The 24,680-nt window shown below is 43.8% G+C and overlaps 1 protein-coding gene across 50 annotated transcripts in view; it reads left to right on the top strand.

Annotated features, from left to right (window-relative positions):
- Window positions 1-24,680, top strand: part of Map4k4 (mitogen-activated protein kinase kinase kinase kinase 4) — a 151,912-nt gene that overhangs the window by 86,465 nt on the left and 40,767 nt on the right. For all 50 annotated transcript variants that reach the window (XM_076557402.1, XM_076557405.1, XM_076557401.1 and 47 more), the window contains exons 5-12: window positions 770-880; window positions 5,202-5,292; window positions 8,316-8,446; window positions 9,523-9,577; window positions 10,892-10,970; window positions 14,765-14,940; window positions 19,446-19,518; window positions 21,054-21,264. In XM_076557402.1, coding sequence (XP_076413517.1) covers window positions 770-880; window positions 5,202-5,292; window positions 8,316-8,446; window positions 9,523-9,577; window positions 10,892-10,970; window positions 14,765-14,940; window positions 19,446-19,518; window positions 21,054-21,264 — 927 coding nt within the window. The remainder of the gene's footprint in view (window positions 1-769; window positions 881-5,201; window positions 5,293-8,315; window positions 8,447-9,522; window positions 9,578-10,891; window positions 10,971-14,764; window positions 14,941-19,445; window positions 19,519-21,053; window positions 21,265-24,680) is intronic.

The raw sequence follows: 24,680 nt of genomic DNA, 5'->3' as shown, positions 1-24,680 counted from the left end.
GGGTAGAATTGAGGACCAGGAAGCAAATCTGCACAGTCATAACTACTGATGTGTGACAAGGATGTCAGAAGCATACATTAGAGAGCAGCTTCTAAAACAGATGACTCTGGGGAAAGTCACTCAGAAGATTGCCAGCTCTCATGATGTACAAAAACAATTGAAAGTGGATCCGAGATCTTAATGGAAGATCTGAAACTGTGAGACTGGTAGAGGACAACATAGGGAACACTGATACAGGCATAGGCAAGGACTTTCTGGAAAGAACCTAGTAGTTTGGGAAATAATACCAACAATCCACGAAGGAAGTTTACAAGCGTAGTTGTTACTGTGGTTAACTATTACAGATAGGTATTTTCAAAACTATGTAATTGCTTAAAAGTCCATTTCCCTTTTGATTTAAACTCAGTTAATAGGAAATATCATGAAATAAGTTGAAGATCATATTGTATGAAAAACAGCACATCTCAAGGAAGAACTTCTGGAATACTGATTTCTGGTAGTTTGGTAGTAATGACCAGCGAAATGCTCTTCGAGAGGGAGGGAGGGAAGAAACACATGAAAATTGCCACCCAGACAAGTGCATGCTCAGTCTCCTGGACTGTGTGAATATACTCTCTGTAAAGCAACCTGTTCTTACTCGGATGCGTCCACCATGGTCATGCGTGTGCCCAGATGTTGAGGGAAGCAGGTGACGGGGCTGTGTGTTCTGACTTGGATGCGTACTCAGTCTGGGGTGTGATTGTTTCCATCTGTCTTCTCTGCCCTGTAGCTTGTTATGGAGTTTTGTGGAGCTGGGTCCATCACAGACCTTGTGAAGAACACCAAAGGGAACACACTCAAAGAAGACTGGATTGCTTACATCTCCAGAGAAATCCTCAGGGTAAGGAAAGGAAAGTGAAGTGTTGCATTCTGACCTCATGCCTCCATCTTCACCTGAATCCTGGGTGTATGCCACATAGAGAGGTATTTACCCATTTCGATAGCTAAGGATTCTCTGTACCTTGTTAGTAGTTTATTCTACATCATGGTTTGAAACTTTCCACTCTGAAAGGGGTGAATGTTTTGTTTTTTTTAAAAAAAAGACAAGGATGTAGCACTTCCTACCTGAGAGCTTGGCTTGAGTGGTTGGAAAACACTTGAAACAAATTGCTGTGTATAGAATATACAGATTCCTCCTTGTCGTTACTACATAAAGAATGCAGTATAATAGCTATACCATCCTAATATTATGAACATGGCCTAAAGAAGAGAATATGTGTAACTTATATGCAAACACTGCACCATTATAATAGGAGGAACTTGAGCATGCTCATATATGTCTGTATATGTATATATTTAATTTGGTGTTTTTGAGACAGGGTTTCTTGATGTAGCCCTGGCTATCCTGGTACTTGCTATGTAGACCACGCTAGCCTCGAGCCTGGAGATCCACCTGCCTCTGTCCCCTAAGTGCTAGGATTAAAGGTGTGCACCATCACTGCCTGACTGCATGCTCATATTTTATATGGTACTCTGGAAGCAGTCTCCAGATATACCCAAGGGTAACTGTATTTCTCTGAGTTTGTCTTTGTTGTTATTATGAGAGTACCTAGTAGCCCCTTCCCTTTGCCATTTAAAGGCGATGGAGGTGAAGAAGATGAGAAATGAGCCTGAACTGTTGTGTCGGTAGGCAGCGTGGGGAGAGGCTACAGATCAATATTAATATTACTGAGTGCTGGTTTCCAAAATCTTCAGTGGATTTTGACATTAGCTATTAGAATCTCTTGGAATATTTATGGAGTCCTAATGCTTAATGTTCTTTACAGCCAATTGCAAAGATGGCTAATGAGCTCAGAGCAAGTTTCTGAATCGCTGTTTTTTAGCCACTAAATGACTTCTTTCAGTGGTAAAGCCATCCTGACAACACACGGGGGTTTCCAGGGCTTCATATGTGAAAGCTGCATGTGGGTTGCTAAAGGATGTCTTTCATTCCACTACCTTAGTTTTTCTTTTCCTTCATCCCTAAATTGAATACTTAAATTAATTGGCTGCATTATTATTTATCCTCCATATTTTAAAAATAAAGATTCTGAACTTAACATTGAAATTTTACTTATTTCCCTACTAAAGTCTGGTAACGAGTTAGTCATTTTTTTTATTGTAACTAAATTTACTTTTTATATTTAAGATTCATGGAAGACTGCAAGTTTAAAAACTGCCAACTAGAATTCCTAGAGAAATGTTTTAATTTCTCTTTGCTCATATGTTTTATGGAGCCTTCCAAAAATTTTCCTTCACAAACCAATGTGTGGTAGGGAGTCTGATGGTAGGAGAGCCATACTTTTATAATTACTCAGACTTGTCCTTATTAAGATATCAGGTGCTGCTTTTCTTTCTTTTGGGGGGGAGGGTTTCGAGACAGGATGTCTCTGTGTAGTTTTGGTGCCTGTCCTGGATCTCGCTCTGTAGACCAGGCTGGCCTAAAAGATGCTTACCTTTTATGGCTATTACAGAACCTAAAGGGGAAAAGCAGCAGCAGCAGCTGCTGCTGCATGGGCTCAGTGGTGATTGGCAGGGTACAGCAGCAAAGGCTGGATCGTAGAGCTGCTTAGGTATAGTTTGAGGAGCTTGACGGATGCCATTCTGTTCAGAAATAGACATGCCTTTCTTGTGTGTCGTAGCTTTAGACTTGTGGGCTCTTGCCGTGGCTTCCTGTGTGCTGCACTTTCGGGGGTAGAGCACATGCCTGGCAGATAGGAGATCCTCAAGTAGAGAAATCTGTGCTTTTAGCAGAATGTTACAGACAGAAGAGGTATCTCAGACATCAAAGATGACTTACCTCTTTTTATATACCTGGGGGAAACAGTTTACCTGTCAAGTATAATGTGTTTTAGCATTTTGTCACTCGACCTCAGGAGCACTGAAGGGAAGACCAGGTTGTTCCTATCTCGAGTCAGTGTGGTGGTAAATGTCATCCTTTTGAAACGCTGCTGATTGTTTCCTTCTCAGTGAGCATTTTTAATAAGAACCTTCTCCACTCAGGAGCCATGTACAGTAACAATTTTTCTGTGGCAAGAGTTTTAGTTCAAAACAAAACTCTATTATGCTCTGGTGTTTGTTTTAGGCGTTGTGTTAGTGTTGTTAGAGAAAGCAAAGAAGCAAGATGGAGGTGAGGTCTCATGTAAAAGGCAGCCCGTCTAGGCTCTCACGTGTTGTTGGAGGTAGCTGGTTTCTCTGTGGAAAAGTTTTCCTCACCCCTTCATGATATTAGAGAGGACTAGACCAGGCAAGGGTCCTAAGTCTGTAGACCGCAGCGGTCAGAGGTATACTCTGTTGGGCTAGTCTGCAGAAACGGTGCGGGCCACAGGTTTACTGCAAAGCCGTTTGGTCCCTCCCTGCCCACTCACGTTCTAAGCAGCAGTTTTCTCGTTTTGGTAGAAAGCACTATTTCATACTGAAGACGAGAACTTAGGACTCTACATCACCAGTGTAGAGGGGCAGTTTGACCGCTCATTTGTCTCAGGTAGACAAATAAGGTAGACTTAGAAGAAAACTGTTTCCTAGTGCAGAAACACTGACCTGACGGACCCAGTTGATTTTGGACAGGCTGTTTCCAGAGTAGCTATGGACCTGGAGTCTTTACCTTAGTTCAGGCTTGGCTCCCAAGGTGCTTTCTATAAGGGCATGTACTCATTCTTGTTCTCTTGTTTGTTCCGAGTAGGTGTACTTCGAGGTAGCTGTATTACGAGCTGTTTTCTGAGTAGAAGCAGTGATCCTTCCACAGTATGGACTGAGAAACGGGCATAGTTTCCCATACTTGCTGCTGAAAGTGTGCAGGATTGCACATAAGCCATAACTGTGTGAGGAGACAGGGCTGCTTGTGTTGGTTGGAAGATGTGGAGGGTCAACAGGAAGTTCATGCAAGTTAAAAAACCAAAGTGAACTGAAGCGTCGAAGTAGAAGTTCTGTGAGGATGGAGTGACTTCAGTTGGCTCTTTCAGTGTTGGATAGCAGCGTGCTGAGAGGGGGAGGGGGAGGGGGAGGTGCTTCCATTAGAGCACTGAAGAGCCATCTGTTCAGGCCTTGGCCCATCACAGCCTCCTTGTATGATCACTACACCTTGTAAGATGACGAATAGATAAGTACCACATAGGCTGTGTTCTGTTTCACTGGCAGATTAGAAGATGGCTTTAGAACCCACCATGCTTGAAAAGGTAGTGATCTAGAGCTGCAGAATGGTGAAAGTGAGGCTTGATAGCGTAGGCCTGTGGTCCTAGCACTCGAAGCTGAGTTTTCAGGTTTCAAGTCAGGCTGGGCTACACAGTAAAGACTCTGCCTGCCTCCACCACCACAGCCCCCCTTTTATTTAATTTATATATATTTAACATATATATATATGTATATGTATATGTATATGGAAAAATCAAGTAGTTCTGAAGCATTTCAGAGTCAATAGGTTGTTTGTGTGTTAAGGAGACACGTTCTGGGGTGTGGCTTCTTGAGGCAGGAAGAGAAGGGTAAATAAATTGTGGCAGCGGTGTGTTGATGCCTTCACACCACACACAGTGGATGCAGGGGTGTCTCCTACCACCTCTGGAGAGATGGTGTTGGGCTACGTCTAGATACAAGGCCATCAAAATGTGCTCTGTGCCAGGAGTGCTTGTTTTCCCAGGGAAGAAAGGTATTTTATTCCTGCACAAGGCTCTTCCGGTGGCAGAATTATCTCACATTTGGATGGAAGTGGGGCATATCAGCACTTAACGGTTGTTCTGTGTGGTGGGAAGACAGGCCTGCATTTTAGGAGCTAGATTTTAAGCCCTTCTCTAATTCTTTGCTGTTCCCTGGGATGGGTCTAGCTCAGATAAGTTCACAAGGTTACCCACTGAAAGATAGGCATTTGCCATGGGAAGGGAGCTATCCTGTACACAAATAGCACAAATTATAGCAGAACAACTGGAGCTGGCAATCCAACCCTCGAGTCAGAGGTATAACTCGCAAGGGGTTATGGCCACCCCAGCGGGGAAACCCAGCCCGCTGCTTTCTGTGTGTGTGGCAGCTGTATGCCGGCAGGGCCTTCCTGGGGATGTGCCAAGGGTAAATTCCATGTTCTAAATGTGGGTGACAAAACCTTGGCCCACGTGTGCACCTTACTCCTGAGGGTGTTCCTGGCTGTCTACTCACAGGGACAGAGAACTGAAACTCAGCTCTGCTTTCCTTTTCAGGGACTGGCACATCTGCACATTCACCACGTTATTCACCGAGATATCAAGGGACAGAACGTGCTGCTGACGGAGAATGCGGAGGTGAAACTTGGTACGTGGCTGATGAGTGTGAGGTTCTGTGCACCACCTGGTACAAGGCAGCACCACGGCATGCCCTTTAACACTTTGTAAAAGTTCATTCTGTTTATGTTTGTGGCCCCCCCCCCCCACCTTAAGAATAAGAGAACTGGGTCATTGCTTCGTCAGGCACCAGCCTACGCACACATGCTCTGTAGTCCACTCTGTCTGGATAGAGCAGCCAAATGGAGTTCTTTAATTTCTTTTTTTGATTAACTTTGAGGGAGGGAGGGGACTGATGAGGCCTATCGTGGTTAGGGTTTCTATTGCTGTGAAAAGACATCACGGCAACTCTTATAAAGGAACACATTTAATGGGGCTAGCTTACAGTTCAGAGGTTTAGTCCATTATCATCATGATGGGGAGCATGTAGGCAGACATGATGCTGGAGAGATAGCTGAGATTATATTTGAATCCACAGGTGGCAGGAAGAGACAGTGAGCCACTAGGCCTGGCTTGAGCTTCTGAAACCACGAAGCCTGCCCCCAGTGGGGTACTTCCTCCAGCAAGGCCACACCTGTTCCAACAAGGCCACACCTCCTAATCCTGCCACTCCCGTGGGCCTGTGGGGGCCATTTTATTCAAACCACCACAAGGCCCAAACCCAGGAACTTAGGACTGCAGCACGCTTTCAGCCCTGCACTGACATTAAAAGTCAGACTTTTTTACTTTCTTGTTTAAACACCACCCTGAGTGGTGCCTGGCATAGTGTATTCCTAGTACTTGGGAGGCTGAAGCAGGAAGGTTGTGAGTTTGAAGCCAGCCTGGGGTGTGAAGTCAGAAGGAGGGAGGGGCAGAGAGAGAGACAGAGAAAGACACACACAGAGAAACAGACACCCTTAATGATCGCCTGTTTTGCCTCATAAAAAATTCACACTTCTTGCTCCGGCTTATTAAAAAATGTGGATCTGGCCCCTGCTACTTTCCCACCCCATCCTCTGACCCTCTTCACTTTTTCTTCCCTACGGTCCATGTTATAACGTGGGAGCAAGTTTATGACGTTTTCCTAGTAATAGAACAAAGAAATCATAAATAAATAAAGAGAGTCATATAAAGTAAGTCAAGATGCTTTGAGACGCATTGGCGGAAGCACTGGTCACTCAGTCACGGACGTGGCTCTGTTGCCTTTACTTCCTAGGCCCAGCCCCGGGACCTCAGCGTTTACTGTTCTCCATTGGCAATGCTTGTCCTCATTTTCAGTTACCATTTTTTCCTATTTTCAGGGGTTTTCTCTGGCTCTCTGATCTACCTTGGACTTTTGCCCCCTTTTTATAGTACAGTTGATAATTTAGAATTCTATTGAGATTGTATGGCATTTCTCAAATAAAAGAAAACATTCTCCTTTACTAGAATATTCTGGAGTCGAGCAGCCAGGATTGTTTTAATCCCTGGTGTCTTTTCATCTAGGACCTGGTATATTGTCTTCAGGGTTGTAGGTATTTGACAGATGTCTTTGTGGGTGCTATTTCCTAGAGGTGGCTTCTAAACGATTACAGTGTTCCCTGTCTCCCCTAGCCACACCTGAACCTATTCTCATTTAATTTTACTCTGTTAAAACAGAATCAGCATCAACTTTTTTTCTACTAAAGGATCACATTATTTTTCCTTTGTACATTCAACAGTCTATTGTCCCCCTTTCCCAAAAGTCTGAGCCATAGAAATTGCTTTTTAAAGTCAGATCACTGCTCTCTTCCTCAGTGCCTGTGCTAACTGGTTATCTGCAGCTGCTCTGACAGGTGGAAAGCCCCCTTAGGGCCAAGCTGGAACACCTGCACTGTCCTTGGTGGTGTGTGTCCATGCCCTGACCTCCTGACCCCGAGAGTGATGCCCTCAGTACTTACCCAGTTGTCAGTTGCTTTTGCTAGCCAAGGTTCTAGAAAGCTTAATTATTAGCCTTTTTGTCCTGATTCTGTTGTCTGTGTGTTGAGGAACAGTCAACAGGTAAGTCTACTGTTTCCTGAACTTGTTCTGTACAGAGAAGTGAAATGTGTGACCCCTGCCAGGTGTCTTAGCACTTTGTAGACCCATTTGTGTGAGCTGCCTGCTGGGCTCATGGCAGTGTGTGGTCTGTGATGATGGGGCAAATACTGATGGGCAGACATCTAGCATGCGGGCTTTCTGCCTGCCCTGCCTCCCATCCATTCACTTTCTTCTAGACCACCATCATTAAATTCCTGGGAAGTAGAAGTTACTCTGAAAAGTCAACTGAAATCCCAGCTGTTTGGGGGAATGTTTATTGTGGGTTTATTTGTTTTGGTGTGTGTGTGTGTGTGTGTACACGTACACATGATGTGTATTTGTGAGTGCAAGTGCCACAACACGTGTGGAGGTCAGAGAATAACTGGAGTCTGTTCTTCCCATCCACCTTTACATAGGACCAGGAATGGACCTCAGGCCCCTGAGTTTGTACATTGAGGTCCTTTAAGCTCTCTCATCTGCTTAGCTATCTCACTGGCCCCTTCGTGTATTTGTGATTCCCTTTATTTGGTACCGTATGGTGTGTTAGCCTGGGTCTGTATGCAGAATCAGCTCTGGGGATGGGGAGAGCAGGAGTCTGTCAAAGGCATTCTTACAGACAGCTCCCACTAACCTGGAGCCTTTCCCTGGGTTCTTTCCAAGAAAACCACAGTGCATTGCAGAGCTAATCTAGGGTGCGCCTTAGGTCCGTGCTTCTAAAATAGGGGCTTTCTTTAATTTGCACTTGCTTTTGACACGCACCTTTTTTTAAAGTGCAAACATCATTATTGTTCCTGTAAGTGGCCCTCTGCTGGTCCCTGGCAGTTGAGGCCAGGCCTCTTCGGTTCTTCTGGACTGGTACAGGCTCTTGCATTGCAGTCTTGGTGTCCTTGCTCTGAGAGGGGCATTGCTTTCCAGTGCTGTCTGCCTGAAGAGTTCTGCAGTCGACGAAGCAGTGTTGGTTTTGTTTAGCGTGACACCTTACAGTTTGTTCCTTCTTTGTTAATTGTGCTCCACTTTCCCTTGCTTTTTGTTCCTCAGTTGATTTTGGTGTGAGTGCCCAGCTGGACAGGACGGTTGGACGGAGAAATACATTCATCGGCACACCCTACTGGATGGCTCCTGAGGTCATTGCCTGTGATGAGAACCCGGACGCCACCTATGACTACAGAGTAAGAGGCACCCACCTGCTCTTCCAGGCCATCCATGGGTCCTTAGCATTGCAGAGGACTGGAGGCTTGCCTGTGAATTGCACACCCCTCGTACCTACTGGGTTTCAGTGAGAAACCACAGACGGTTGAATGCAGTTTTCCAGGCAGTCCTGTGCTAAGATACCGCTTTGTTACTGTTGGTCTATTGCTTCATTTATGATCTCACTGAGAACACATTGCTTATAGACAGACATGCCCTCCTCCAGTGGCCTTTTTAGCTTGAAGAGTACATTAGAATCAGATACGGTTTCTTTTTTTTTTTTTTTTGGTTTTTCGAGACAGGGTTTCTCTGTGTAGCTTTGCGCCTTTCCTGGAACTCCCTTGGTAGCCCAGGCTGGCCTCGAACTCACAGAGATCCGCCTGTCTCTGCCTCCCAAGTGCTGGGATTAAAGGCGTGCGCCACCAACGCCCGGCCATGGTTTCTTTTTAATATACTGTCAAAATTGATAATAGTGTCCTCTGGAATTTTATAGTATTCTGTGTAACGAGTTTTATAACTTCTCTTAGTTACACAAATAAATTGAAGTGATTATAGAGTGACCTCTAGGGACTTGAAACTATAGTGCACTTTTTTTAATCCAGGCACAAAACCCACATTTAATCTGATTCAGGTTGACTATGTTACTGTTTTATTTGTCAACAAAACCAAACTTTTGCTTTAGTGGTTATTGTGCCTGTTAATGATGTTAACATTGAGCTCATATTTCAGCTGTTCCCCGTGTATCTCAGTATTTGTTGCAAAATACCCAATTAATGAGGATTAATTTAAACCATTGCTGCAGGGGAATTTTCTTTGTATTTGAAGTATTTAAAAAAAATACAGTGTAGACTTTATGATTTTCTACTATTCATATATACCTAAAATTTGAAAACTTTCCAACATTGTCAGAATACCATCATGCTGAAGTAAATGACAATAGCCCCTGGGGCTGGAGAGGTAATGTTTGCTTGTTCACCTGAGGGATGCTTTTAATTCGTTTGTATGACTGTCCAGAAACGTAAACAGGTATCTAGAACATTCTCTTTTGTTTCCCCAGAGTGACCTGTGGTCTTGCGGCATCACAGCCATCGAGATGGCGGAAGGCGCCCCCCGTGAGTACCTCCCTTCCTTTTGAGCCCCTTTCTTCCGTGAAACTTATCACCTGTAGGAACCCGAGGGCCACTGGGGGGCAGAGCCATGCTGGCGGAGCAAGTGGATGAAGGTCCCACCAGCAAGAGTGGCTTTAGATGGACGGGGAATTCTCGGTAGCCAAGATTCCTTTCAGGGCCCTCCGGCTCTGTAGCCTATTCATATGCAGGAGCGGAAATTAATAAGAGCTCATTTTTTTCTTCATTGCATTTTAAAAATGCTGTTTGAAACATAAAATTTTCTTCTTGTTTTGGCTTTACAAATTGAGATATTATCTTTTATTTATGGAATTTTTTGTGAAGATTTGAGTTCGCTTTTCCTTGGGTTAAATCAGTAAATTGATCAATCATAAAGTTGGTATTGGTATTTGATTAAAGTTGTAATAGAAATGTAGAGAAAATAAGGAAGGAGAACATCCACAGCATTTTCTCCTGGTCCGCTTATGCACAAAGACTGTACAGTGCCTCAGACATAGTTGTTGAATAAATATTTGTTGAATGAATGAAAACATATTGACAGTTAAAAATCAGTCACAACGCAGAAACCGCGGCCCTTATTTCTTCTATGCTGTTGAGACAGGGGACCTATTGCTGACCTCTGTCTCAGTTTCCTTTCACACTGGGACACTGGTGTCTGCTAGTCTAGTCCCCATTCCCAGCTGCCTTATAAGTTCTCCTGAAAATGGGCCTCACCTATTGTGACATGCTGGTGTGCTGTCTGCCGAGTTCACCTCTAGTGGAGTTATGTAAATACAGACAGCAATTACAAAAATAAGCAGCACCGTTTACACTCATCTATCTATATTCTTCCTACTGACACTAGCCATAGTAACACACAGTATTTCGTGGAGGTTCTGAAGGTGCGTACTGTGTTTAGACATTGTACTGTTTGGAATACTGAAAGCCTTCACAGGCCATTCTGATCCTTAGACCAACCTTATGAAAACAGCCATTTTTTTTAATAATCTGTAAGGTGATTTAAAGACTTAAGTATTTTCCTCTTTTAAATTTGAAGTAATATTTATCTTTGATTTATGAAAACTTTCCAGTGTCTCTTTGAAGTTGTGAATTGTTGGTTTTCTCCTTATGTTTGGCTGTTTTGAAATGCTAAGTTCAAGGTATGGCCTAGGATTTATAACAGACTTCTCAGCTACTTGACATTCATGACAGTTGGACAGAGTATTTGGATAGAGTATTTCAGATTATTTGTGAATGAACCCTGGAAGTCAAGAATGAGTAAATAAGTGCCTTACTGATACAGCCGTCTCCTTTCCCCAGCTCTCTGTGACATGCATCCAATGAGAGCACTGTTTCTCATTCCCAGAAACCCTCCTCCCAGGCTGAAGTCAAAAAAATGGTAAGCTGTGTGTGGATTTCCCTCCATCGTTCCTTCCCTAACCCTTTCTCCCTCCGCCCCCCATAGTTTTCCTTTGTTCTGGAATAAAAATCTGACCATTCTAATATCAGTAACAACAGCCAGCGCCCTCAGCAATCTAAAGTGCATCTATTTCTTTGTGGTGTTGTGCTTGATACGTTGTTTAGATTATACACTAATGACAGGTGACATCTGAAAAGCCCCGTAATGTAGAGGAAAGATTATATTTTAATGTTTAAACATCTTTTGAGTGTAGTATTTTGTAGAACGTTTTCCTACTAAAATGGCAAAGATGTGTTGAAAGTCCTCTGGTAGTAGATTTCATATTGATGAAAGGTGTCTGGGGCCATGCTGCATGTTTGCAGCCCCATGACTTGAAGGACTTCGACAGCAGGACCATTTGAACCGGGGGTTTGAAGCATCTAGATAGAAGAGCAGCACCCCTGTCTGGGGGTGGGAGGCAGTGACTGTGATGATGGTTGATAAAATGGCAGGTAGGCACGCCCCTCTTAATCCCAGAAGGGCTTGTTAAGAGAACCGTCCTTCACCCCTGGGCAGCCAGCTCCCCCCCTTCTTGCTGCTTTTCTGAGTTTGTGTTCAGAATGCTGACATTCATGAGGGGCATGATGGCTGGCTGAGCAACGTGTTTAGAGTTGCAGCTTATGAAGACATGTGCTTTGGCTGTAAATCTTTAAGGTAGGGGCAGTGTCTTTTTTGGGGAGTGGGGCTGAGAGTTTTGCCTAATCCCTCCTGACTGTTGTCTGGTAGTTCCTGTCTGCACTCAAGCACCCCCATGCTTTCCAGCCCTGCCTGTCTCTCTGCCCCTTTCTGCTCTCTCGGCTTGTTGAGTCCTGCCTCACTGCTGTGGTTTTCGTTTTCCTCTTTATCATATCTTACTAATTTTCCAATTAATTCATGTCTCTCCCTCTTAGATTTTGTTACTCTTTCTGAAAGACGCCCAAGGTCTCACAGTTGGTCCTTTCATTTGGATCTGGTCTTTCAGTTTCTACTGGCTGCCGTGTTCTTGGTTGCCTATCTTCTGAACCGTGCAGACTTCCTTTCCCTTAGCTGTAGGCACACACATGCTCCCATCTGTGTCCTCCTCCTCTCTCTTAGTTTACTGTCCTGGTGCTCAGCACATTTCACGTTTCCTTTCCCACCTTTCTTTTGCTTGCAAGATTTTTTCCCATTCTTTATGCACTCTTTAACTGTGATTCTAAGTAAAAGAATTGCTTAATTTCATTAAACCAGTGTTTAGAGAGATCTGAAGGACCACACAGTTGCAAAGATTTTGGCCAGGATTAGTTCCTTGTATTAATAAGTGAAAGGTGATGATTCTAGGCATCGTTGATAGCCAGTTCCAAGGACACCAAACGTGTGTATTGGACGCTTCCCAGGATCAAGCTAAAGGGCTGGAGGAACTAGTTAGTTTGTGCTAAACCAAGTGGTCCTCGTGAGATTTGATTAATAGGAGTCTGTTCTGGGAGGATTACAAATCAGTATTCTGAATGAAGAATACCCCACACCGTCTCCATTATTTGTAGATTTTGGTTACCCATTTGCATGTAACATATGCTAACAGAGACAGTGGTAGATAGTGAGTGATACCTCCTGGGTACTTAAGCCAAACTCTCTCCAACTAAATTAGGTAAAATGCTACACTGATTCATTGGCACCACAATTCTTATTTTATCCAAGTGTTTGAAAGTGTAGCCAGCTTCATCCTTTGTGATTTCTGTCTTCCTTCCCAGATTAAATTTCTGTTACTTTTTCTGGACAAACAGCTATCACAAAATGGCACCTGCCAGGAGAACTCAGTTATAGATTTTAAGGAATATACCACGTATGGTTGGTTCCTAAGTGTTGTCCGGTGGACATGGTGCATGAGAGTGTTTTCATTTAGGAACTCAGGCTCAGAATTTGGAATCTCGGTGTGGTGAGTCCGCACTGGTTCTTTAGTGGATTCATGAATGATCTAGTGGGTCCAGGGTTTAGTGATCTGTTAGGATGCTGTGCTGTACGGATTATATAGATGGCCGTGTCCCTCTTTAACCACAGACCTTTCTGTGAGGTGACCCGGAGCTATTCTCCATTCTCTTCCCACTTTTTGTCATAGCCCCAGAAAGGGACTCGTTAGCCGCTGATCCTTCTGCCCTTTGGTTCATGTTCCTGTACCCTGAATGCTGTCTTCTTGTTCCCACTTTAAAATAACAAGTACTTGATTTGTTTTATTTTCCTCTCTGAGTTTGATGATATACCTCCTGTTGTGTACACTTAACTCTACTCTGTTTCACAGGTGTGTTCCTACTGAGTCTAACATAGATAGATGCACATATAAATATTTGTTGAATTTAAAAAATAGTTTGAAAATATAAGCTATAGAAGGGATACTTCATAGAAGTGATACAATTAGAACTGGACTAAATTTAAAGATGAATAACTCATTCATTCAACAAAATTTATTCAAATACCCTTTGTTGAACATGACTGACAAGTTGAAAAATAAAGAACCCTTCTCAGTCTGTACCAAAGAAAGAAAACTATAGTGGACACACTGTGACTTGCAGCTGTCTCCAGAAGAAATGTGTTTAACTTAGGGTGGGATTCTGCCAGGAAGGGCTTACCAGGAGACAGTCACAGAACTGAGTATCAAAAGATAACCCAGCAGAACGACTTAACTTGGGCCAGTGATCTTGCTCAGTGAGTAAAGGGAGTTGTCTTCTTGTAAGCCTGGAAATTTGAGTTTGAGCTCCAGATCTGTGTAAAGGTAGGAGAGAAGTGAACCCATGGGGTTGTTACACACACACACACACACACACACACACACACACACACACACACACACACACACACACACACACACACACACACCCTGTCTCTCTGTCTCATATATTTTTTAAAAAGACTTGTTATGCATACAGTGTTCTGCCTGCAGGTATGCCTGCGGGCCAGAAGAGGGCCCCAGATGCCATTACAGATGGTTGTGAGCTACCGTGCGGTTGCTGGGAATTAAACTCAGGACCTCTGGAAGAGCAGCCTGGGCTCTTAACCTCTGAGCCATCTCTAGCCTCCATCCATCCATACAGTTTTAAATGTTCCAACCAAAGGTGGGGCTGGGTTTTAGTCTTCATGCATTGGGCCAGGAATGGGAAAAGGACAAAGCTCTGAATGTGGCTCCTGGCACCCACAGATGTGGGTGACGGCGTTATTGTTCCCCCCTCCAAAGTAAAAACCTGCTGTTTCTGCCTTTGTACCCCAAGCACTGGGACCCGATGAGTCCAACCAGTGCAGGACTGGATCCCGTGTCTGTAGGTCCAGGACGCCCCGCGTTTGCCCACTGAGGCAGGCCCTCTGCTCATCTCTGTCTGTTCTTGTTTTCTGGATGCCAGACAGCTGTCCTCCATCTGTGCTCCTGCCTGTGCCACCCTCCCAGGCCCGTCGTCGTCCATGTGTCCATGTCCCCCACCCTGACCCCCACCTAGTGAAGCCCTTCCTCTGTTCCCCTGCCTCTCCCCCCCCCATGATGTAGTAGCTACTGAGTAACATTAGCCTTAAACTCTTTCCCTTTTATTTTGGCTTCCTTTACAGCGGTTTCTGGTATATTGTGAGCGTAAAGCCATGTTAGTGCTCCTGCCCCCTCGCCCTCGGTCCGGAGCTCCTGTGTGTTCTCCCAGCATGGCTGTGTGTTGGCAGAGTAGTTTTCAGGCTGTGACTAGTGTTTGGGAGCCTTACTTTTGCAGTAGAAGTTTGATGATGTGTTTCACTTCCTCTTCCAGGTCAAAGAAGTTTTTCAGCTTTATAGAAGGCTGCCTGGTGAAGAATTATATGCAGCGGCCCTCTACAGAGCAGCTTTTGAAACACCCTTTCATAAGGGATCAGCCTAATGAAAGGCAGGTTCGAATCCAGCTGAAGGATCATATAGACCGGACCAGAAAGAAGAGAGGGGAGAAAGGTATTAAGGCTCCTTTTATTTGCACTTTCCCCCCCAACACAACACTGAATAAATTTTCCAGGATTTTAGACTCGTGTTAAAGGTTTCATCCCGACATTTTTAAATACAGGGTGGTGGTGGTTGTTACTGGTCCTCCACTACCTTCCCTGTCATCCCGCTTTCCCTCTCGGCCTTCCCATCCTCGAGTCCTCTCTTCCACTTTGCTGCCACACGTCCTTTGCCTTCCTGTGAAAGACCAGGGCGAGTGCCTGCTCCTCAACAGCTGACCCCCCCCTCTGTGTCACGTACCCACACACTGACACACACATGTGAACATTGTGTGAGAGGGCCTCAGAGAACATGCGTGCCTGCTTCTTGGGCCACTCCGTGCTTTGCCACTGTGACTGAGGGATAATCTGCAGTCAGGCATTGTGATATCTCCAGTTGCACTCTTTCTCTTAGAATTGGGTTGGCTACTCGGAGGCTTCTGTTCTGGATCAACTTTTGGATTCTTTTTTTAAGCACGGAAAAGTTTTCCTATGCAGTGTTGTCTTTAAGTGACTTAAAGTTTTCATGGCAAAGGCCTTCCACTTCCTTGGCTAGGGCTATGCCTCTGTACTTTTATTTCTTCTTAGCAAGTTGGCTGTTGGTGTATATAGGGAAGCTACTGGGTTTGTGTGTTAAATTTTGTATCCTGCAAGTTGACGAAAGGTGATTATCAGATCTGAGAGTTTCAAAGTAGGGTCTGTAGGGTCTTTTAAGTATAATAAGAGTCCTAGTGTCTGAGGTTAGCAAAACCTTGATGTCTTTCTTATTTTTATTCCTTATGTCTTACTGCTTCTGTTGGGTGGGCCTTGAAGCACCATATTAGTGTCTAATTACAGATTTTAGAGCATATGTTCATTTTCCTCCATCTTGTACCTCTAGACATGTTGTCTATGTTTGTCATATATAGTCTTTACTATTTTGAAGTGTCTTATGCTCTATGTTCCTAACTTCTTCAGGGCTCCATCTATCTATCTATCTATCTATCTATCTATCTATCTATCTATCTATCTATCTATCTATCTTATCTATCTATCTATCTATCTATCTCCATCCGTCCATCCATCCATCCATCTATCTATGGGAGGCTTCACTATTGCTCAAGCTACATATTTATTCTATCTTAGCCTCCTATGTGCTGGAATTATGGATGTGAGCCATAATGCCAAGCTCTTCAGGACTTTTCTCATGAAAACACATTTAACTTTGTCCAATGTCTTTTCTGTGTTTGAACTCTGTCCTGAAGTTTATTTCATCATGTATTATATTTGTTGATTTGCACAGCTCTGTATCCCTGAGGTAAAGCCACTTTGGTTCTAGTATATAGTCTTAATATATTCTTGAATACAATTTGCAAGTATTTTGTTGAGAATTTTTCACCCAGTGTTCATTAGAGAAATTGGATTGTAATGTTCTTTTCTTATATCTTTATTCAGTTTTGCTTGTGGTCATATTGGTTTCATAGAATGAGTTTGATAGTGTCTTCCCTTCTTTTTGATGGAATGGGGAAGAGTATTGGTGTTAAATCCTTCTTAAATGTTTGGCAACAACCTGCCATGCATCTGCCTATCCTGGACTTGTCTTTATGAACTTTTTAGTCACTGCTCAAGTCTTGTGCTTGTTAAGGACCTATCTACATGCTTACATCTTACAGAGTGAACTGTGCTAGATTGTAGGCATTTAGAAATTGATTAATTTCTTCTATATCTTCCTGCCCTTTAGAATATAAGTTTTCAGAGAATTCTCTAATGATCTTTTGGATTTCATTGGAATCTGTGGTAATAATTTGCTTTTTACCCTTATTTGTATTAATTTGGGTTTTCTCACTGTTTTTTGTTGGTTTAAGTAGGACTATGTCAATCTTATTAACCTTTTCACAGAACTACATCTTTTGATTGATTTTGTGTATTGTTCTCTCCATGTCTATTTCATTACTTTCTGTTCTCATCTTAATTCCTTGTGATGTGCTGGATTTTGTTTTAGCTTCTCATTTTTCTACAGCTTTATTTGAGATCTCTGAATTTTTAATGTGGTCACTTAAGTAATAAACTTCTCTCTTAGGACTCCCTGGATACACTGAGGGTCAGTAGACTGCTATCTTTTTCATTTGCTTCATTCAGAAGTGTGTTGTTTGGGATCCAGGGTTTCTCTGGCTGTTGATTTCTCTTTGTATTCCACTGTGGTCTGGTACGATAAAAGGGATTCTTTTTCTGTCTTCTTACTTCTACCTGTCTGTGTGTTGAGGCTTGTTTTGTGACTTATAATGTAATCAACTTTAGATAAGGTTTTCTGTGTGAAGATGGAATAATTTGTAGATACTAAGTCCAGTTGATTTCTGGTGTAGTTTAGTTCTAAAGTATCTGTGCTGGTGTTTAGTCTGGAAGAACTGTCTAAATATGACAGTTGAGTATTGACATCCCCCACTGCTCTTTTGTCAGCCTGTATGTGACCTTTCACATCTTCTATGAGTTTTAGAAAATTGGCGGCCACAGTATTTGATGAATGAATCATTACAGTTGTTATATGATTTTGATGAACTACTTCCTTCTTAGCTTTTGGTACTTCTCCTTCTGACTTTGGTTTGAATGCTGCTGTATCAGATACAGCAGCTGCTCTGCCTGCTTGTCTACCGGTTTTCTTTGCTTGGTCAGGTGGTTTCTAGCCTCCAGTTAATGTGCGGACGTCTTCGCTAGCCAAGTGTATTTCTCGGAGACAACAGACAGACGGCCTTGAGCTTTAAGTCAGCCAGTCAGTCAGTTTCCGTCTTTGTATTTGTGCTTACCGTCGTTATTGGGAGTGTTGCTAATCCCTGTAATTTTCTTAGTGGATATTCTGGTTAGTTGGATTACTAATTTTTCTTTGCTCCTCCCTCTTAGGATTAGGGGTTTCCTGGTTTGCTCTGTTGCACATAGCTGATTTTTTTTTTTTCTGAGCTCCTGACTCTGGCTTCTTCTTCAGCTCCTTTCATGAAATGTATTCTTTCTAGTATTCTTGTACATGAAACCTTTTTCTCTTTTCCTTTAAGAATGTTCTGCCATGCTGAAAAACATTGAGTTGCCATGAATTGCTTTAATTTGTGTTTGTCTTGAAATATTCTTTTTTTTCCTCCATCAATTCTTTTTTTTTTTTTTTTTTTTTGGTTTTTCGAGACAGGGTTTCTCTGTGTAGCTTTGCGCCTTTCCTGGAACTCACTTGGTAGCCCAGGCTGTCCTCCATCAATTCTTAAAGATAACATTAGTCTTAGTTGTCAGTTAATTCTTTTCAAGGTGTGAACTATGTTGTTTCATGCTTGCTTGGCTTTTGGGTTGCGGATGAAGGATCTGATGCTAATCTGAGATTTCTGCCTTTGGTTGTAAGTTGGCTTTTTCCCTTACAGCTTTTGGTATTTCTTCTTTGCTTTGTATCTTTGAAACCTTGACTGTGATATGAGGAGTGGTCTTCTCTGGCCATGTATGTCTATTTGGGATTCTAAATACCCCTTGTGTGTGGATGTCCATTTGTTTTTCTGTGTTTGAGATATTTTCTGCTATAATTTTGTTGATTAAGTTACTTGTGATTTTTAATTTTATCTCAGCTCTTTCTAAAACCCCATGGTTGAGGCCACACCCTCAAAGAGAAATGACAACGGTCCCCCCAGCAGCTGTGGGCTACCTGTAGCTCCTCAGGAAGGGGTGGAGCCTGGAAAGCCAGCCCCTCCCCCGTCTGTGCCAGAACTTTGGCTGGAATGGTCTTGTGCATGTCTTGTACAGTTAGCCACAGCTGCAGTGGGTTCCTGACTGCGACAGCCCTGTCATGTCCAGAAGCCAGCATGTCACAGTGCCCTTCCCCTTCCTCGGGCTCTTGCTTTCTTTCTGCTCCCCTTCAGTGATATTTCCTGGGAATGTTGAATTCTGTTGCTGCTGTCAAGTGCATACATAATGTTTCCTTTTATTTCCGTTTGGCAAAGCTTTTTCTCTTGCCACCTCAGTGAAAGCTCAAATGGGAAAGTAATTATATTTTGTTGTGATTTTGGTTGCCTTAGTTAAATTCAGTGTCTGTCTACTTATCTACCATCTCTCTGCCTGCCTGCCTGCCTGCCTGCCTACCTGTCTGTCTATCTATCTGTCTGTCTGTCTACCTATCTCTATCTGTATATGTATCATCTATTTATATTTAATTTGTTATAATAGGTTTCTTTGTGAATGTGTTGGTGCTGTTAGACTATTTTTCTTGTGAATACTCTCTCACAGAAAATCCCACCTATGAGAATTTATCAGTGCTGGAAGACCAGCCCTTGTGTAGGGACGTGGCCGACTCAGGGATTTACTGTCGTTGATGAAGGAAGCCAGCATCTCTTCTCCTGTGCAAGTCCTTCTCTAAAGAGCCGTTTTCACAAAGAGCATCTTGTTTTAGTCATTGCGCCTCTGGGAATGTTTGCCTGTCTATACAGGTGCCTGTTAGGATTTGTCAACTCTCCTGTTTCTCTTGTCCTTGCCTTGTAGATGAAACCGAGTATGAGTACAGTGGGAGCGAGGAGGAAGAGGAGGAAGTGCCTGAACAGGAAGGAGAGCCAAGGTAACGATGCCCCCATCGCTGCCTTAGGAGAGAGCAGGCTCCACTGATGCCGGCATTCCGCAAGGCTCTTGGGTCCTAACAGATAGTGCTGTTTGCACTCAGTCTGCCATTCTCGCCTCCTGACAGGTTTCTGTGAGCAGCTGCCCACTCCAAACTGTTACCTAGTTTTTGTTTTGTTTCTAACCCAGTTTTGTGTCTGGGGCTGAGGAAATCCTGCTGCTGACGTTTAGTGCTCCAGGAAGCACGGTGGAACAAGTCTCTGCCAGCCAGAACAGTCAGGCCTGCACACAAAGGAGCATCCCGCTCATAGGCCAGCTCTTGAAACTGCCATAAGACTTCTGTTGAAGACGCTTTCCAGAAGCTTCATTTTCTTGCCTACCGCAAATGTGATTTCCGGCGCTCGGCTTCCTCTGTTAGGGAGTGTTCTGTGTCTTGGTTTATCTCTGGCTTTCCAAAGTGTAGTGAAGTCAAGCAGAAAGCTGAGAGAGTGGAGAATTTACTCTTTTATATTTTTACTTTAGTAATGGGCTTGCCTGACAGTCATTCCGACTGGCCTTACCCATGGTTGAGTACAGACCAAAACGAAGACAGAAGGATGTGTTGAGACCCATGGAAGCCATGTGTTGGGAATAAGAGTTTGAAGAGGAACATAAGGTTTTACTAAAGAAATCCTACAACAACTTAAATAGACGACCTGAGTCCATTTCAAACTAAAATTTTCAGAGAAATTAGAACTGATTTCATGAGCACTGTAATTGCTTTTAGAAAATAGAATGGCGCCGGGCGGTGGTGGCACATGCCTTTAATGCCAGCACTTGGGAGGCAGAGGCAGGCGGATCTCTACGAGTCGAGGCCAGCCTGCTCTATAGAGCGAGATCCAGGAAAGGCGTAAAGCTACACAGAGAAACCCTGTCTCGAAAGAAAAAAAAAAAAAGAATAAAGAAAAGAAAAGAAAATAGAAAGGCACATATAAGATAATAAAGGAATTAAAGGAGGGGTGTTTTCTTGCTCTTCTGGGTGATATGGGATTGGAGAAAGCAGAACAGTGCTAGATAAGTTTCCTATGCCAAGTGCATTCGTAAGACCTGCTTAGGGCCTGCTGCTGTCCCCGATCATACAAAAATCGGTGGCAGGGAATACAGGTCAGGCTTGATGCTGGCCAGATGAGGATGAAGGAATGCCGAGCACCAATGTTTCTTTGTAATGATGGAAAATAGGAGGGCCAAAGAGAGACCATTGAAGTGAAAGAAGGTGAGGCCAGCCTCCCCTTGTGTTGTTGAGTTGATGTGAGAGTCCCACATAGAAATGCTTACCAAGCATCTAGGACTGACTTTTCAGATATGACTAAATGATAAAGGACGGTGCGGGCCTTCTGGGCCGTAGCCGTAGTTGTCCTGGTGGGCGTGTTGATTGGACTCCTGGGCTAAGTTCTCATTAAGAGACCTGGGTGTAGAAGAGGAATGGGATGCCGATGCTGTTTGCTCCCTCAGAGGCAAGGTGATGGTGAAGCCCTGATAGTCCTCTTCCCCTGGCAGTTCCATCGTCAATGTGCCTGGAGAGTCGACTCTGCGACGGGATTTCCTGAGGCTGCAGCAGGAGAACAAGGAACGTTCCGAGGCTCTGCGGAGACAGCAGCTTCTGCAGGAGCAGCAGCTCCGGGAGCAGGAGGAGTATAAGAGGCAGCTGCTGGCGGAGAGACAGAAACGGATTGAACAGCAGAAAGAACAGAGGCGGCGGCTGGAAGAGGTAGGAAAGACCCGCGTTGGTCTTTCCCGTATCCACATTCATATCCATTGGTAGTCACACACCCCAGCCAGCTTGTTGAGGTAGTATGGTAGTAGATAATAGGTACATGCCCTGCTGCAGCAATTCAAAGAACTGAAGGAAAGCTTGTGCTCTGGACTGGCAGGTTTCACATTCCTGGAAGCCTTAGAAGTGTGTTCCTTGTAACACATGCTGAGGACCTGCCTAACCCTTGAATTTATATGCATTGTAAGGTGCAGAACTCCATCGTCCTGAAGATGGCGCTAGACCAGCTTTCTATATTGTTTCCATTGGGCTTAAATTGACTTGCTCAGACTTGACCTTGTTGCTTTGCTATTTGCTATTTTTCTGACACTTCAGACTTTTTCTTAAGAAAAACATTGTTTTCCAACTCCCTTAACTTTGGGGTAGACTTAAGAGTAAAAATGTCAAGCCAGGGAGATGGTTCCATGGATTTAGGTGCTTGCCACCCAACCTGACAGCTGGAGTTTGATCCCCAGGTCCTAGGCAGTATAGAGAGAGGATGAACTCCAGCAAGTGGTCTTCTGACCTCTGAGCGCCACATGTGCGCTGTGACACACGCATGCATTCACTCTCCACATACACATACATGAGAAATGTTTTTTAAAAAGGAGTAAAAACTTCGAAAAACAGAATACTTTAGAAGATTAATTTTGTTCTATGGCAGACTAGTACAGTTGCATCATTGTGGGACATTTACCCACCCAACCCCACAGCTCCCCAGAGTTTTCTTGAGTGTGAGCAGCAGGAAATATTAGATAGAAGGTTTTAGATTGGGAGATGAACAGATAGAAAAACCTCGAGAGGGCCTGGAACCTATTCCAACAGGCCCTGACTGTCTCTGCCCCAGGGTATTTATAGAAATGCCAAGGGGTGGAGCAAAAGACATCCCCCCAGCACAGCCAAGTGCAGAACATCTCAGACACCTGCACTCAGGCCCGTGGTCCATGTCATCCTCCATGTGGACCTGCTGGGTAAAGCCATGAGGAACCCGAAAACGGGCTCCCACACATCATGTTCATTTAAGCCATTAATACTCTCAGCATTGGCAATGTAATTATTTATAGGTTGTTTTTATTTTTAATTCACAGAAATGTAGTTTCCCTGCAATTCACTTGAGAATCAAGAGTGTTTTTTCTTTTCTTGACTGCCTCTTACTTAATATGCCACAGCCCCTAATTTCTCATTCATCATTTCTGTTTCCATTTGATTTGAACATCTTTTTTTCCACCTTTATTATTTTTTCTAGTAGAAGAATCATTAAAACCAAAGCCCTGTAATAACATTTCCAGTGGGATTTAGCTTAAATAACTAAACATGCTGTTGCCTAGGTCATGTAGCAGTGTATGTTGGCATGGTGGCTTTGATTATCCTGTGGATTTGTTCACTGCTTGGAAACCAGTGTGTGCCTCACTAAGGGAGATAGGTAAATACTCAGCTAGAACTCTTATGGTGAAAAATCATTCAGTGTTTTTATGACTTTTAAAAGCTTACTTGCAAATCTCTTCAAAATATTTAAGACGTTTCTGGCAGTTTTGTGAGCAGACCGGAAAAATGGAATGAGTTTGGAGGCTTACTGGAGGAACTGGGATGAAAGGCTCTAGCCATGTTCAGTACTGCGTTTCTGTGGCACTCTCCACTGCCCAGGCAAATGGTAATACCTTATGGGGCTATACCTTCTGTGAAGAATGAGGTCATCCAGAGTTGGTTTGTAACACAGGTGGTGGCAGTGGCTTCCAGGCTGTAGCAGTGACACTGGCATCTGGCCTCTCTGTGAGGCGGGCAGTGAGGGTCACACTGATCCCGGCTGTAGCAGTGACACTGGCATCTGGCCTCTCTGTGAGGTGGGCAGTGAGGGTCACACTGATCCAGGCTGAGGTAGTGACACTGGCATCTGGCCTCTCTGTGAGGCGGGCAGTGAGGGTCACACACTGAGGAGATCTACAGTGCACTGGGAAGGATTGAAGTTTTCAGCTCATTTTGTTTCAGTCAGTAGATGCCTAGTAGGTTAGAGATGTCTGCTTTACATGTTTTCATTAGTCTGTTAGTTCAAAATCTAGTGTAAAGTCACACTCAGGGCCACCTGATAACCACTTTTCTTAAACATAAAGGAGGGGCTGGAGAGATGCTCAGTGATTAAGAGCACACTTGTTGCTCTTGTAGAGGACCCCAGATCTGGTTTTCTGCACCCACATGTGGCACACAACCATTCATAACTCCATGGGCACCAAGCACACTTGTGTTACACGTACATACATGTGGGAGCCCACAAAAGCTTTCTAGTGAGATCTGAGCTTGCTTTACACAGCAGGGCTGCATTAGGGGTTGACTTGACCACGTGTGTGATCACCAGGTGTCTGGGATGGTCTGCACTTGGCTGTGCTGCGGGGAGGTCTTTTGCTCCGCCCCTTGGCATTCCTTTAAAAAGTCCTTTAGTAGAGACAGAAGGGGCTGGTGGGTTTTGACCCCAGGCCTTCCAAGCTATACTGTATTTCTGTCTCTCTCTTCTATATTCCTATCTACATATTCCTCATTTCTCCCTGCTCAGGAGTACCCTGGGGGAAAAAGAGGGAGTTGGTCTCCTTCACATACATGCAGTCGTCTGAACACTCGTTTGCTAAAAGTAAAATAAGTTTTTAAAAAATAGAGGAAAGGTGATGTTAGGGAAATTAGAAGGGTGAGAATGAGGGGATGGATTTGATTAAAATGTATTATATGCATGTATGAAATTCTCAAACAATAAAGAACAGACTTTAAAAATAGAACTAGGCACTGGGATGGCAGGTGTTCTCACAAACAGAAGCCACTAGTTGGGATTCTGGGAGGTGTGGCTTCTTTTCCTTAATTGGCAGCAGTTCTAAGCGTTTGCACCCCAGGTTCCAGAAGGTAATTTGGGAATCTTTGAGGCTGAGTGTAGCTGAAGTTTTCCCGTCTCCACCTGGCTCCTGCAGCCACTCAGACCCAAGTAAACACACAGAGACTTATATGACTTATAAACTGTATGGCCATGGCAGGCTTCTTGCTATCTAGTTCTTATATCTTAAATTAACCCATTTCTATTAATCTGTAAGTTGCACGTGGCTTGTGGCTTACTGTTAACTTTTACATCTTGCTTCCTCTGTGTCTGGCTGGCAACTCCTGACTCAGCCTTCCTGTTCCCAGAATTCTCTTCTCTGCTTGTCCTGCCTATACTTCCTGCCTACTTGCCAATCAGCATTTTATTTATTAACCAATCAGAGCAACACATTCATAGCATACAGAGCAGTATCCACAGCAACTGAGTGATTTGTAGCCCTTTCAATAAAAGGCTACGTCAGGCTTTTTTTTTTTTTTTTTTTTTGAAATAAAAATTCCTGTTATGAACAATGTAAGTGAAG

Source organism: Peromyscus maniculatus, chromosome 21 (genome assembly GCF_049852395.1).
Source record: "Peromyscus maniculatus bairdii isolate BWxNUB_F1_BW_parent chromosome 21, HU_Pman_BW_mat_3.1, whole genome shotgun sequence".
Classification (NCBI taxonomy): domain Eukaryota; kingdom Metazoa; phylum Chordata; class Mammalia; order Rodentia; family Cricetidae; genus Peromyscus; species Peromyscus maniculatus.
This window is presented reverse-complemented; position numbering and strand designations above follow the sequence as displayed.